Source organism: Sycon ciliatum, chromosome 4, assembly GCF_964019385.1.
Source record: "Sycon ciliatum chromosome 4, ocSycCili1.1, whole genome shotgun sequence".
NCBI lineage: Eukaryota > Metazoa > Porifera > Calcarea > Leucosolenida > Sycettidae > Sycon > Sycon ciliatum.
In genome coordinates this window covers 18,322,780-18,338,520 of record NC_088646.1, presented here as the reverse complement: position 1 = coordinate 18,338,520, position 15,741 = coordinate 18,322,780, and the positions used below count along the sequence as shown (strand labels likewise).

General features: G+C 49.1%; 2 protein-coding genes across 2 annotated transcripts in view; one reads left to right on the top strand and one right to left on the bottom strand.

The window, feature by feature from the left end:
* Nucleotides 1–1,005: 1,005 nt before the first annotated feature.
* LOC135814807 (zinc finger CCCH domain-containing protein 14-like) lies at nucleotides 1,006–3,367 on the bottom strand. The gene has a single exon (XM_065327981.1). It carries the CDS (start codon nucleotides 3,112–3,114, stop codon nucleotides 1,591–1,593), a length of 1,524 nt encoding a protein of 507 aa, XP_065184053.1. The 5' UTR covers nucleotides 3,115–3,367; the 3' UTR covers nucleotides 1,006–1,590.
* Nucleotides 3,368–7,177: 3,810 nt separating this feature from the next.
* Nucleotides 7,178–15,741, top strand: part of LOC135814806 (serine/threonine-protein kinase Sgk2-like) — a 21,264-nt gene continuing 12,700 nt past the window's right edge. The window contains exons 1-6 of the mRNA XM_065327980.1: nucleotides 7,178–7,334; nucleotides 7,474–7,557; nucleotides 12,982–13,051; nucleotides 13,442–13,517; nucleotides 14,088–14,178; nucleotides 14,444–14,490. Coding sequence (XP_065184052.1) covers nucleotides 7,254–7,334; nucleotides 7,474–7,557; nucleotides 12,982–13,051; nucleotides 13,442–13,517; nucleotides 14,088–14,178; nucleotides 14,444–14,490 — 449 coding nt within the window. The 5' untranslated portion in view covers nucleotides 7,178–7,253. The remainder of the gene's footprint in view (nucleotides 7,335–7,473; nucleotides 7,558–12,981; nucleotides 13,052–13,441; nucleotides 13,518–14,087; nucleotides 14,179–14,443; nucleotides 14,491–15,741) is intronic.

The following is a 15,741-nucleotide window of genomic DNA, read 5'->3' as shown; positions in this document are numbered from 1 at the left end:
TGTTGTAGTCTTTTGGACGCTGAGTCGACTGGTTTTGGTCCGAAAAGGCTGCGATGCAGCGTTCCTCCTTTATTCCCAATCGAACATGGTTGAACAAGCGGTCACGTGCTCCTGCGTACACCAGTCACCTGGTCACCGTGCCTGCGGGGTACAACTTACTAGCCTGTTTGACCTTTTTTGGGTGCAGTCCTGTCAATCGAGTTGAACCTTGGTGTGAAAGTTGTCGCCTGTTGGCGTGGTGACCAGGTGATTTGGGCACCCAGGAGCACGTGACCGCTTGTTCAACCACGTTCGATTGGGAATAGGGGCCGGACGCTGCATCGCAGCCTTTTCGGACCAAAACCAGTCGACTCCGCGTCCAAAAGACTACAACATATGGGCCAATCCCGGTCATCCGTGCTTTTATAAGAACGGAATGGCGCTTTTAGTGACATTTTGCATACAAATCCCCATCCAGTAGGGCGCAGTCACCCAGTTTCGGTGGAAGTGCGCGAGTTCGATTGGGATTCAAGTAGGAAGGGAGCGTCTCAGCTTTCTCGGACCAAGACCATTCGACTCAGCAACCCGAAGACTACAACTGGTGAAATTTTGAATTTTGCCTTAACTTCCCCTTTAAGCGGCTGTGACAAAGGCACAGGGACATGACGATCCTGGCCAAGTTATTAACTGTTAGTTCCAGATTCTAGCAAGAGAGAGAGAGATAGATAGAGAGAGAGAGAGAGAGAGAGAGAGAGAGAGAGAAAGAGAGAGAGAGAAAGAGAGAGAAAGAGAGAGATAGATAGATAGATATAGATAGATAGAGAGACAAAAGAGAGAGAGAGAGAGAGAGAGAGAGAGAGAGAGAGAGAGAGAGAGAGAGAGAGAGAGAGAGAGAGAGAGAGAGAGAGAGAAAGAGAGGGGCACAGAAAACCAGAGTAACTATGGCAATGACAGTGACAAGAGCGCAGAGGGAAATAGCTGGAGCGTGCTCTCAAGACTGGAAAGCAGACGCAGGAAACAAGATTATTTTAATAAACCCAATCTACAGGCTAGGGGGCAGGTGTCTATATCTAGCAATGTGCAACGATAACCAGAACTGCTACAAACTACAACAAAACATGACACGCCAACGCCTGTGGAGAGATCACTGGAGGTTATATATTATCCCACTGATCTACACTGTGTAACACAGGCATACACGTACGTAAGACGACCAGCTGTGACTCGGATAGTACAAACACGCATAACATTGCCTGAAGTACTGGAGAACAGATCGTCAGTGTCGTGGCCATCAACATCAGCACGGCCAGGTGTCTAAAACAAGCGGCATGGCTTGCCAACAAGCTATGATAGTACAGGACATGGCATTAATGCTGCACGCACTTGTCAAAAGCACGCAAAATAAAACACATTACCACGTCATCAAGTCGCAAAAAGAAGACCAGTCCAGCACTGTTACCGGAAACAGGTCTTCAGATGATTTGACAAGCTCACTGGTAAAGGAACACATCGGCAAAGTTGCCTTTGAATGCCAATGAGTGGCAGGGGGATTCCCAAAAACAAGGACGAGCAAATGTTCAGCAGTTGGAAATGTGCTGCTGGAGATGATGCCTACGCATCTACAACCGTAGATTGGGCAGCAGCTGATGAAGCGGCCGAATCAGCGGGTATGACAGACTCGCCTGCGGCCTCGACAGCAAATTTGCGGTCACTGACGTGATCCTTCTTGGCTGTCCAGCGGAAGGCGTTGCGACCAGGCAGCTGAGGTGGCTCGCTGGCTGCCGGAGCGTGGTAGAAGTTACAACCACTTCGCGTGCAGTTGCTTGCATAGCGACACGCCGTGGGGTGAAGGAACGGACAGTAGTCACGCATGCAGCCCGGGTGGAACCTGCAAATAGTGCTGGATGGTGCAGGCTTGCCAGCCACAGCAGCAGCAGCAGTTGGAGTAGTAGTGCTACTCGGCACACCACTGGCGGGAGTGGCAGCGGTGTTGAACTGACCTGGCTTGAGACGATGCACATAAGGGCAGTCTAGCTTGGTGCAGCGGCCGTCAAACTTGCAGTCCTGATGCAGGTAGAGGCACTGCGCACCAAACTTGCATGCGGGCATCTTACGGCACGGCACGCTGGGGTGATGGAACCGACACGCATCGCCTGCAGTGCAGTTGGGCCAGAAGCGGCAGCGTTCCATTGGACGCTTGGCAGCAGGCTCGGTTAAACTCTCCAGTGGTATGTCAGCAGGGTCAGCAGTCAATGCACTCTGCTCCGTCTCGACATCATCACTGACCTGCTCAACTTCAACATGCTTGCGCTTAAGATCGTCATTAATTATGAACTGAACCACATTGGTGGAGGGCTGCTCAGACTCTGGTGGATCCACGACTTCTCTTGGCTTGGCCGACGAGCCTTTCAGCTTATCGGCTCCATCCAGGGTTACAATAAACTTGGTTTTCGTCGACGATTTCTCGCCACTGGGCGGCTTGTCAGCGGTGCTGCGTGCTTTAGAGCTACGAGAGGACTCCCTGTGACGATGCTCTGGTGAGGATGTGCGGCGCGGCCGTCGTCGCTCTCTGCTACTACTACTGCCGCCGGTGCTGCTGGAATGAGAGGACGACGAACCCTCTGCAACGGGCTGCGGGTGTCTCTTACAGCTGGTGCTGTCCTCACTGGCTGCAGCTGACTTGGTGTCAGCCGCAGCTTTCGCAACAGCCGGCTTGGTGTCGGCTGCAGCTTTCGCAACGGCCAGACTCAGCAGGCGGTGGCTAGTACTGGCATTGCCAGAACTACTGCTTGCCTTGCTAGGCTGGTCGTTCTGAGAGCTGGCGCTTCGAGAAGAATGCCGCGATGACACGTGGCTGTGTTCATCTCTGGCGACCATACGTACTGTTGACTTGATGGGTGCTGTTGCCACCTGAGTGCCAGGGCTCATGTCATGCACAGTCTTCATGAGCCAGTCAAGAAAATCGTCTGACTGTCCTCCAGTGAAAACGCTAAGATCTTTGCTCATATGCTCACGACTCTTCCCGTTGATGACCATGGCCACAATGTAATCAGGTAGCTCATCATCGATATAGCAGCTGATTGCTATCAGCTTGTCGCAAACAAGCTGCCTCAGCTCAGACTTGTCAATAGCCATATTCAAGACTTCGATTATTAGATATGAGTCAACAATTTTCTAAAGTCTTTTGAGATATTGAACCACTGTTATCGTTCTAAACAAGAGAAACCAGTTACGGGATATGCCAAGGATGAGAAATTACACACCGCCAACAAGAACAGACCACGATCAGTAGCCTCTCACGCACACAACTAGTAAAGGATGCTCTAGCTCTGGCCTTGTCGTTGTGTTTCTCTCTGCAAAGTCTTTACACCGCCTTTTCCTCTCGAGATCAGATAATAATACGTTGTTTTTTTACAAAATTAATGTTCGTACCTTCTTCTTTTTTTAATTAATTTTGCGCGCGATAATCATTATTTCCGCTTTTAGCATCGATGTCGTCACGTTTCATCAGATCATGACACGTAACGGTAAAGGCCGATTCACAATACAACTTTCTGCGACGCGACACGCGATTTGCGACAGTTGCGACAAGAAACTGCCTGTCGCGAGCTGTCGCAACCTGTCGCACGCGCAGGCTGTCGCAATGCACCTGTCGCAGAAGTTGAAGAAAGTTCAACTTTTGCGACATGCGACACGCGACATACACAAATATCTATTATTCTTCATGTTTGCGACATCCTCATGCACAAGTATAGTACTATGCACGTGCACTGCACGTGCACCCAGGTTCTGCAGAACGAAAATGTGTACGAACTTTCGCTCTACGTCACGAAGTGAGAAACTTCGCACGAACTTTCGCAACTTTGGACGCGAAACTTGCAGGGAACGCGAAATGAACTTTCGTAGGAAGTTTCGTGAGATTGGGTCATGTCGTACGTGCACTTGGCGAGTGCAAACCAGGGAGTAGTACAATACCATTTATATGTATTGTACTACTCCCTGGTGCAAACTACGAAAATGTGCAGAACACAAAGTTCGTGCGAAACTTCGTACACATTTTCGCAAGGCCTGTCGCGAAACTTCGTTCGAATTTTCGTTGTGCAGAACCTCTCTATTGTGAACCGTGTGTCGCTGTCGCAGCTCGTCGCATGTGTCGCAAGTCGCCTGTCGCGTCGCAGAAAGTTGTATTGTGAATCGGCCTTAAGGCTTTGACAGCTAAAGGCCGATTCACAATACAACTTTCTGCGACGCGACATGCGACTTGCGACACATGCGACGAGCTGCGACAGCGACACACGGTTCACAATATTCTTCATGTTTGCGACATCCTCATGCACAAGTAGTACTATGCACGTGCACTGCACGTGCACCCAGGGTCGAAACTGTACTCCATTTGTGTATGTCGCGTGTCGCATGTCGCAAAAGTTGAACTTTCTTCAACTTCTGCGACAGGTGCATTGCGACAGCTTGCGACAGCTTGCGACAGCTCGCGACAGGCAGTTTCTTGTCGCAACTGTCGCAAATCGCGTGTCGCGTCGCAGAAAGTTGTATTGTGAATCGGCCTTGACACTTGACCAGTCAACAGTCAACAGTCCAGGGGGATATGACGGTTTCGCGCTAGTAACAGTGCAGTAGTGTGCATGCACCGCATGGAGCTCGCTCAGCGCCGTCTACATGGTCTACCCATCTACCCTCGACTCGCTCGAGCCTCTTCTTCTTTCTCGTTTTTTATATGCCGTTCCCCTGACTTAAGGCCTGACAGCTGAGCTGAGCTGCATGAACCCAGACGAGCCTCGCGGCACTGATATGAGGGCAGACTGACAGTTGCGCACTTGGACTTGGTGAGCTCCGGAGGTCGACAGGCGCGAGGTCGAAAAGACGACGGCCAACTGGTGGTCCACGGCTGACAATGGACAGACCTAGCTACAGTTGTAGTGTGTCAGAAATGAATACCAGGCCACAGCTAAGACACTGTGACCCTCCTAATTATGCCCTGGGCGACGTTCTTTTTCTTTTGGTGGCCGTCGAAGTCGAGCAGTTCTTTCACACCGCTGGTGTTTCCGGATCCTCCTCAGGCTCCTGTGGTGATAACTGATATGGGCCCACAAACACTGACTGTAGAAGCAGCCGTGTGGTCATCCGAAGAGCCAGGCTGGCATAGATCTACGGTGAACGGTCCCGTGACCGTTCACCGTAGATCTACGCTAGAGCGCTCGCCTCTTCCCACCTTCAAACCTTTCGTAGAGTGAAGGGAGGGATTTGGCACAACAGATTGACGAGTGAGGATAAAAAAAACCTGTGTCAAAGAATGCGTTTAGGGACCATCGCAAAAGTTCGCAGAAGCCTCCGAAACGAAGACCATTAGTTTCGGGCCTGACCCCCCTCCCTCCCCCCTCAAACGAAACGACAGTCACAATATGGGCTTCATTATTTCACTTGGATGCTCACACATAATAATTATTAGAATATACTACACAAGCATTGTTGTATCAGTGTGTAACAATGTACAGCACTTTATAAATGCAACGATGATATCACCTTGCAGTGGGTGATCTAAGAACGAGAACAGCTAGAGCTATGCAGTTGTATCCTTTGAGCATGCTAATCTATATCAGCCCCTACATGTCGTCAATACTTTTTTGAATTGAAGCCCGGTTTGCTATTTTCGACACCGACTCCCTCCCCCCGAAACGTATGCTCTTCGTTTCAGGGGCTTCTGCGAACTTTTGCGATGGTCCCTTAGGCTCCAAGGCCATTGCTTGTGTCAAAGAATGCGTTTAGGCTCCAAGGCCATTGCTCGTTGCTGCAACTGCGGTAAGCGGGCTTCACCATTGGCATTGGCAGCTATTGCCAGCAATGCTGCATGCGTGATTGGTGGCGAATCCGCACTACCGACGTTTACCCCTGGTCCAGCCAAATGCTCTCCAACAACTCAGATCCGTCAGATCCGCCAGTGGAGATCTGGGTGGTCACATGTATCGTGCTGAGCAATGCACAGTCCAAAGAAAGCAGCGTGCTTGCGTGCAGAGTCCAGGACAGGGCTGCCAAAATACAAGCCACCATCTCCATCTCCAAATAAATTAATTGCTCACTTCATGCTTGGTCAGAGCTGGTAGTACTAGTAGACGGCTGAGAATAGCATCCTGTAGAGGCTGCATGTGATCACCAGCAGGGGGCATAGTACGTTGGATGTACCGGTATCCACCGGTGGCGCGGACCGAAGAGGAAAGCTGCGTGAGGATGTGGTGCCACTGCGGCTAGGCTACGTCGGCAAGGCGCTCAACCAGTTACACTGTACCTAGTTCCCCGGTGAATAAGGGCTCACCCCTAGGCCCTAGGGCCAGCCCCCTGTCGAGTACTCGTAGCGCCTTCGATGAAGGCCGTGCGCAGGCACTATGTCCACCATGAGAACTCCGAGTCGGTGAAAGGTATCGGAAACTTCAATTTTCCCCTTCGCCCTCACCAGTCGTATTCTTTGATAAGCATCCATTTGCATTTGGAGAATCTCAGAAGAAGTCAGAGAAGCATGGTGAGGAGGGAATATTCCAAGCTGAAGTCACGCGGTCATTGCCCTCAAGAGCCAAACACTTTTACAGAAGAAGTGCAAATAAATAATTAATTTTCCTCTCTGACTCACGCATAGCTAGGCCAAGAACTAGAAACAAGAGTACATAAACCTTTTTGGTTTATGTACTCTTGCTAGAAATGATATCCGTATTTTCAAGAGTACATATGGGGCCTCGCCTCGAAGTTCGAATAATTGCGCTTCCGTACTTTCAACCAGGGAGTAGTACAATACGGTATTGTACTACTCCCTGCTTTCAACCCACCATAAGCACAACAAAATGGATAAGTATCCTTCACACGAGTGCCATTTCTGATGTCTAATCACGAAGTTTAGTACTGATGCCACGGAGAACAAGTAATTAGTAGAGCAGAGTAACCAGCATGCACTGCTTCTGCAAAACCTTTCTTTGACAAACTGCCCGGAATATTATGTGCAGAAAGGCTTTTGAAAGAAGGCATTTCCATATATGCGCGTGGCAAAGGCGTTGTGGCACCATATGCGTACGTACGTAGATATACTACGTACACGTATCACATGCGCATGCACCTGACCTGCACGTGCATATAATTATTACTGTACATATATGCCGGATATGCCATCGGGTCCCCAAACCACGATTCGATATCCGGCTCGGCAGCAAAACAAAGGCATCTTGCATGGTCGGTGGTGTGAAGAAGGTCGAGAGTTTCTGCGGTGTTTACTTTTGATGGCCGCCAGCATGGCGGTGAACTGTGATCGTGTCTCCATCAGTGGATATGAAACATGGGTGGAAGGCAGACGATTCACGGTAAATACCGCTGCCAGTGTTGATAATTTATGTATTCTCCAGCAGCTGAGAGACGAACAAAATAATTGTTGGCTAAAACACAGTGGCAATTGTTGATTTGAACTGCTGTGTGTTGTTGCACACGAACTGCCACTGCCAGGTTTATAAAGTGCTCGTGCAGACGCCACAGCGGAGCTGGTTCGTGTTCCGGCGCTACAATGCGTTTAGCAACCTGCACGCGGATGTAAGTACAGACAGTACTGTATCCCCAGGTCTATTGTAGTACCAATGTTGCATGACTCATTGCATGACTCATTGGGATACAGTTTTTGAATACGGCTACCGACATCTTACTTGAATACTGGTACAATGCAATCACGGAAGAGCTTGGAAACCTGGACAATAGAATACCATGCTGAAACAAACAGCATGATTGTACTGACAATGCATGCACACCTAAGGTTCTGGCCAGAGAAATAAAATCGTTCCAGCACTACTCTGCCCTAGCACTACACACACTGTCACACACACACTGTCACACACACACACACTGTCACGCACACACACACACACACACACACACACACACACACACACACACACACACACACACACACACACACACACACACACACACACACACACACACACACACTGTCACACACACACACACACACACACACACACACACACACACACACACACACACACTGTCACACACACACACACACACACACACACACACACACACACACACACACACACACACACACACACACACACACACACACACACACAGTGGTTTAGTGAGTCTGACAGCAGTGCAGGGGAAAGCCAAGACTCAGGGACATACACATGATGACTATGACTCTATGTACATCATCACTGACAAGTGACAGTGACCAGAATGAAAACCCAGTGCTTGGAGTACAGAGGAGCTGAATCTGCCTGGGCCTACTACTACTACTAGTACTAGTAGTAGTCTCTAAAGTGTGGCTCCTATCAGTATCAAGCCAGGTCACAGAAATACTAGTGCCCACTTCAGGCTAAGTAACTAAGCCTGAAGTGGGCACTAGTATTTTTAGTTGCTGGTGATAAAACATTTGCGGATGAATGAAAAATCATTTTTGCCAAATAAATCGAATAGGCTTGGTGTTGTGCTGCATACAGAGACTTGAGTTGAGAGTGTTCTGTGTTGGTGTATCTACTGGTCAGATTGAAGTCAGGGTGTTGTGTGTGTGCAGCTGTGTTGGTTAGCCATGTCCAGACCAGAGTGTGGGTCGTGCAGAAGTAGCAGTAAGCATGGCAAGCTGCTGAAGTGTCTCCACTCATTGTGTGTGGAGTGCTTGGAAAAATTCATCAGTGGCAAGGGCTCTGTGGGTTGTGCTGAATGTGGAACAGCCACTCCAGCATCGACTACTGGTGTGCCCTTGCTGCAGTACCTGCCAGACAGTGATGTGTCTAGTGATGAGGTAGCTGCTGCAAGTGCTGCCCACACAAAGTTGTGTGATGAGTGTGCCGAGGCTACTGCAGCAGTTGCTGTTTGCTTGGACTGTGGGGACCATTTCTGTACTGGCCATGCCACTATGCATCCAACCTCACGCCGATCATACAAACACAAGGTTGTGCCACTCAGTGAGGCTGCGGGTCATACAGGTGATAGAACATCAGTCAACCATCACAAGTGCTCATTGCACCCCTCGTTTGTACAGTGCTCGTATTGCTTGAGTTGTGAGCAGCTAGTGTGTAAGCAATGTGTAAGCAGTGGTGCTCATGCTGCTCACAATGTGCAGACCATCACTGAAGCATCTTCTAGCATTCGTCAGTCCTTGACAGCCAAGCTGCGTAGCACGTCACATGGAAGTGGCAGTGTTTTTGACGAGTCAATCAAGAAGTCTGAAGGGGCACTGAGTGGACTCCGTGATGAGACAGAAACTGTGTCCTCCCGTATCAATGACGTATTTGGTGGTCTGAAGAAAGCTATTGAAAACCGTCAGCAGGAGCTTCTGGGTGAGGTGGATCGATTGCAGTTGTTACATCTTCTTCCCCTTGAAGAGCAGAACCGGCAGATACTTGCTGGTGCCTCGTATAGCAAGAAAGTTCAACATCTGGCAGAGAACTGCAATGAGGATGTGAATTTTTTGAAGATGAGTAGATGGCTGGAGGAAGCAGCGAAGAATGCTGTGAGTGCGTCCGAGAGAGATGTGACGGTGTTTGCCCCGGGAACTCTATTGTTTTCACCATACCACGTCAAGGAGCTGACTGCAGCCATTGCCAGAACTGGTGTTGTCAGTGACATTGGCACGTTGTCATCGGAGAAGAGCACCATGACTACTGCAGCCAGTGTTGTGGAGGGAGACGACCTTACTGTGATCATTGAGCCAAGGAATGGCCGCGGTGATAGTCTGGCTGTGACGGAATCACATTTGTCTGGTGTTCACGTTGAAGTAACATCTGCGGACAACAACACCAGCACCATTCATCCTGTGATGACGCCCAACAGTAGTCCTAATGAAGGTACTGACATCATGATAATTGCAACGTACGAGACGACCGGAAAGAAGGGTTCAGTGCAGGTATCAGCCATGATCAGAGATCACCATGTAACTGGAAGTCCTGCAACAGTTACCATTGTGGATCCACTTCAGTTTGACCCCAGCCAATGCCATGCTCATCTTATTCTGTCAAATGACAACCGAACGGTCACTCGTGGAACTGCTTCTAACGATTGCTGGAGGTCAGTATGTGGCATGAGGAAATGGAGTAGCGGCAAACACGAGATATCCCTCCGTCTTGATCGCATCTCTGCTGGTAAAGTTTACCACCTGTTCTCCTTTTGTAATGCCCAAAGTCGACGACTCGACACATTTTCAGGGGGAAAGACCACATTTTTTGGATGGCACAGCAGCAATAGCACCGGGGCTAGTAGCTGGACAGGCAGTGCACTGGGTCAGCCATGGAGAGCCGGTGACGTAATTCACATGTCATTGGATTGTGACAATCACACGTTAGTCGGTCGTCATGAGCGTACTGGAGCAACCGAGACACTGACCAACGTGACAGGGGAACTCTACCTCTACATCAGTCTGGCTTTCATTGGAGATCAAGTTACTATTTTGTAACGCTTCAATCCTCTCAAGTCACAAGAAGGCAGTGATATGTTCATATATAATTATTATGTGTGTGTGCGGAAGGGATCAGAATCTAGAGTGAGAGTGACCCATTACCCTCAATGGCCCAGCCCCTCTGCTATGCATTGTGCCCCAGCTGTGTAGAGGACATTTGCTTTCGGAGACAGCAACTTTAATATGGCAATCAAGAGTACCAACTGTGCGGTAACCATGTTTTATTACAATAATAACGAACATGCAAGAGAAATGCACTGTTAAGCATTTCACTTTCTGCTCATTTTAGTGCTTTTCTAGTTGCTTTGTTCTCTATTTCGTTTTTCGCACCTCTTTCTGTCCGCCATAATAGTGTTTGATTTAGTATTCCATCCATAGTTGCGTACGTTCACTGAAGATCGTAACGAGAAAACCGTTTTGAACACTTCTTCTTCACTAGTTTGAGGGAAAGACACGAACGGGAAATGTCTGAAGAAAAAATTGACTGTCACCACCAGGACTCAAACCAGGGACCCTCGCTTGTAGCTAGCGATGCTCTAACCACTGAGCTATGGTGTAATCGTCATCCCAGCAGACTTCTTCTTCTTTTTACATGTACATTTCACATTCACATTTCTCTCGCATGTTCGTTACTATACATCGGCCGAGTTACCAGCTACTGCCTCGCCCTGGAGCGGCATCAGAGGAGGTTCCACATCCACGTTGCAAGCAACACCAGCCAGGGCATCAGCAAGCAGGTCCCTCAGCTCATTGTGCTGCTGCTTGGGGTACCCTCCACTAGCGCAAGTCAGTGCATGATGACCCGTCATGTCTTTCCCACAGACACATCACAGGGGAACGCCACCCAGGGGCAAGCCATACCGCAGACATAGGGCGTCTCTAAAATCGGATTCGTTAAATACGGTACCAGCGATGAAAACGAGGGGGTGAGTCCCAAGCCATGTCGTTACACCCTCCTTGCCAGCCACGTCCACCAGGAGCCACTGCTGACCAGATATGGAAGGCTTGAGCTGTTCCAGTGCCTATCAGCTGCGTTCAACGTTGGACACGGATCTGCGCTGCTAAAGTCCGGCAAACTGAGATGACATCTGCGACAGAACGTTTGCCCAAGCCCACCACTACACGCGCACCCATCGGATCAGTAGCGCTGCGGCACAGGAGACGCTCTGCCCCAGCACGTATATTCGCAATACACATCGCAAGGCCTCCATTCCTCACAGGCATTGCATGATAATAAATGGTGCAAATCGCCAGCAGGAACTAAACTGTGACCAGTTAGTGCAGGCAGCAAATCCTCGGCAATTATGACGTCCAGTGGCAAATACACAGCCGGATCAGCAGGGATCATACGCTGTAGGTACGTCCAGCGGGACTGCAGGGACACAGTGAACAAATGATAGGCCGCCTGCAGTTACGCCAACCTAGAGAGAGAGACAGAGGGAGGGAGGGAGGGAGGGAGAGACAGAGGCAGAGAGAAAGAGAGTTCCGGTCATGGTGGGGTGGGTCATACATCCGCTTGGTGACTTCCTGCAGTGCCCCTACTGAAGTCATTGGACACGTAATATGAAAAGCCCATTATCCACCAAGAGTGTGCCCACTCCAGTATTTGCAATGCAGAGTTGCACGCCACATGCTATCGTTCAATACTACAGTAGAGTCGGGCGCGCAAGAACGTTGTTTCTAAGGGGTTAGCCCTTATTTTGTCAGCAGTCTGGCTGCGTTTTTATAGCACGTTCTTAGAAACAATCCGTCCTGGATCATATGTATCCCATAAGCTGCCAGAAAACCAACATTGCGTTCTTAGCTTTAGGCTGTGGCGTTCTTAGAATTTCAGGCTAGACGTTCTTGGGCTCCACATTCTTCAGCGTGCGACTCTACTGTATATCATTACACAAGCAGCCCGTGAAAATTGATAACTAGATGATCAGAAAACTGTACCCAGAACTGGGTTGCGTGCAACCTTGTAGCTGTCACAGTAATTATGTTCAAGAGGGTAGATATGCATGTATAAAACTTCGCTCCTTCAACTCCCAACAACGGTCTCTTCACTGCGACTCAACTTCATTCTACCCACCAAGTCGGCATGCATGAGGTGCAGAGCTATGTGTATTGTTTTCATCCCGTGCTGGGTAGCGACGTTCTCTTCTAGACCGAGTTGAAAACTATTCTGGTTAGGACGCGGGTTTTATCCGGGAAGGGATGACACTGTTCTAGGAGGCACGGACAATGATTTGAAGCCCTGCACGTCAGCATATTTCAAAAAACTACTTTCTGTCATAGATGCTTTCCTTGTCGGAAGGGGATTTCTCTTCATCATCTCCATTTTTTTAAACCAGAAGACGCCTGTTGAGCCTGGTATCCGGCCGACTGGCGTAGGTGGCGTGAATTACTATCACAGAACCAAGACTCCATGTGTCAAAGCCTTGTGCGTGTGCATGCCTGTGTGTATGTGCTTGTGTGCATGTGTGTGTGTGTGTCTGCCTGCTTATGTGTGTGTGCTTGCGCATATCTACGTGCACGCTTGTGTCTGTATCTGTGGACAGCTCAAGAAGGCCGGCCTCTCTCCACCCAAGCTGCCCGGAAAGCGAGTGATGCTCAACAACTTTGATACGGGTGAGTTGTAGTACGCTGTGTTGACAGGTACATCATGACTTCTTTTATTTATTTATTTACCGGTATTCACAATCAAGTGGCACTAGCCAATGAAAAGGTGACTTGCATTATCATGTAAATGATCTCCTAGTCTGGTGTTCTCACCACCATCTCCACCACCACCACCACCACCACCACCACCACCACCACCGCTTTAGGAACTGCATCTGCGCCTTTGATCCTAGAGGGCGGCAGCATTCCTACGGATGCGGAAAACACAGAATTATTGAGTTTCATGCGAACCTTTAATTTTTTCAATAGGCACTGAGCTTTACAGATATTGCTGTGACTTCTGTGTCTGTGACGTCATGATCACACTGTCAACATGTTTGTGTTCCTCTTGCTGTGTAGCTTTCATCGTGCACCGCATGGACGGTCTGAACACCTTTCTCGTGAAGCTGTTCAAGTCACCTAAGCTTTCAAATCAGTATGTATCCGTTGTGGTATTTAGGATCCCTCCCTCCCTCCCTCCCTCCCTCCCTCCCTCCCTCCCTCCCTCCCTCCCTCCCTCCCTCCCTCCCTCCCTCCCTCCCTCCCTCCCTCTCTCTCTCTCTCTCTCTCTCTCTCTCTCTCTCTCTCTCTCTCTCTCTCTCTCTCTCTCTCTCTCGCTCTCTCTCTCTCTCTCTCTCTCTCTCTCTCTCTCTCTCTCTCTCTCTCTCTCTCTCTCTCTCTCTCTCTCTCTCTCTCTCTCTCTCTCTTTCTCTTTCTCGCTTAAGTCCAGTTCTTGTGAACACCAGCTGTAATCACATCTTGCCAGCTGGAGCCAGCCTCTACTTGAAGGTCGAGCAGGTTCCTGGTTTCAGTGTTCATAGTGTGATTTGCTTCTTTTCTTTTGTGCAACTATCACCTGCAATGTGTAGTCTGGAGATGTGAAAGAGCACACAGACTACGCTTTTTTGTTGATGCCGCTTTTGGTGTACAGCCTCACTTAATAGTCACTGCTCCCTTGCTTCTCTTTTCTCATGATCACTTTGCAAATCTGCGTTGGCTTCTGCAGCGCCATTGTACGCGAATTCTTGGCACTGGACAACCCAAGAAGTGGAGTGGAGGTCATTGATGAAAGGGTTGACGAGTCGGAATATAAATCGGTACGTTTCTGGGCAGTGCGGATGCTCAAGTGTGGGATACATGTATTCTCATATTATGATACTGACTCTTGAGCTTCAACTCCTGCCAAGTACGGTGCTATGCGATGTGCCTGACTCATAAAACATTGATGGTTTTTCTTTTGTGTAACTGACTGATGACATTCGAACTGTGTGTGTGTGTGTGTGTGTGTGTGTGTGTGTGTGTGTGTGTGTGTGTGTGCGTGCGTGCGTGCGTGTTTGTGCACGCATGTCTGTTTGCAAACAGGCCGGTTCGGTATCAGAAGAGGACCAGATTGACCTCGGGCAAAATCAGTACGTGCAATGCACCTGACTTACTTCTTCATTCATTTTCTTGTGCGTTACATGCACAACCTCTCTCTACAGTAGTAGTATATACTATATACAGTCAACTTGGCGTATAACGACACTCGGCGGCGGGGCATCAGAAAAGTGTCCTTATTCGCGAAGTCTCATTATACCCAAAGTCTCATTATATGTATTACAGTTGGATGGGACTTTGCTCTGGGCATGGAAATTCTGTCGTTATTCGTGAATTGGCGTTATATCCGCAGTCGTTATTAGTGAAGTTGACTGTAGACATGCTTGCCAAGTGACCAGATATAGCGTGGCCTGTGTACCATGGTATACAGTACACTCGGTATGAATATTCTTGCCGGGCACTAGTAACTGGACATGGCTGCAGCATTCACAACCATGTACGTGTATGTTCGCAGTCGAGTGACATCATGGCGACTGGTTCAGGCACCAGCGTTGTATATTGGGTGGGAGTTCACCCGGCATAGCTATGTAAAACTTCCTTGTCACTTCTCACACATGACTTAGTATCAAATAGTGTTACCTGACACTCTCACTAGTCCACCGGCTGACGCTCAACGCTAACCTTGTTTTTCTTAGGTATAAAATTTACCATGGGATTCTTTTTACTTCTACCTTCACAGCTTGCTAGAAAGCAGAGCGTCAGTACACACACACACACACACACACACACACACACACACACACACACACACACACACACACACACACACTGACACACTGACACACTGACACACTGACACACTAACACTAGAGTTCATAATAGCAAGATTACATAACCCCCAAGAGTGTGCAACTCCAGCTATGGGGTCTGCGACGGCAGAACTTCGCATCACGCGATGAACCCGTACACATTATTTGCACTATGTGCATGATAGATACAAGGTTGTACCAAGAGTACATAACCCCCCAGAGTGTGCAACGCCTGATCCAGCTCTGCCTAGGGTCTTGGTCGAGGGTAATCGGATCTTCTGATGTCATGCGTACTCCACACCAGCGCAAGGCCGGTCTCGAGGCAGTGCACCATTGTTTTTGATCCGAGAGTACCCGCGACTCCCCGGGTTCTCCTCAGATGTGTACGGTATTATGACGCAAAGATCCGATTACGCTCGACCAAGACCCTATGCAGAGCTGGATCAGGCGTTGCACACTCTGGGGGGTTATGTGCTCTTGGTTGTACGCAACCCAGCTTTGGGCTCAACTCTCTTGTACTGTGGTCCCTTTGCA

Bases quoted from the DNA above. Each gene is read 5' to 3' on its own strand.
- LOC135814807 (XM_065327981.1), bottom strand. From the start codon at position 3,114: ATGGCTATTGACAAGTCTGAGCTGAGGCAGCTTGTTTGCGACAAGCTG.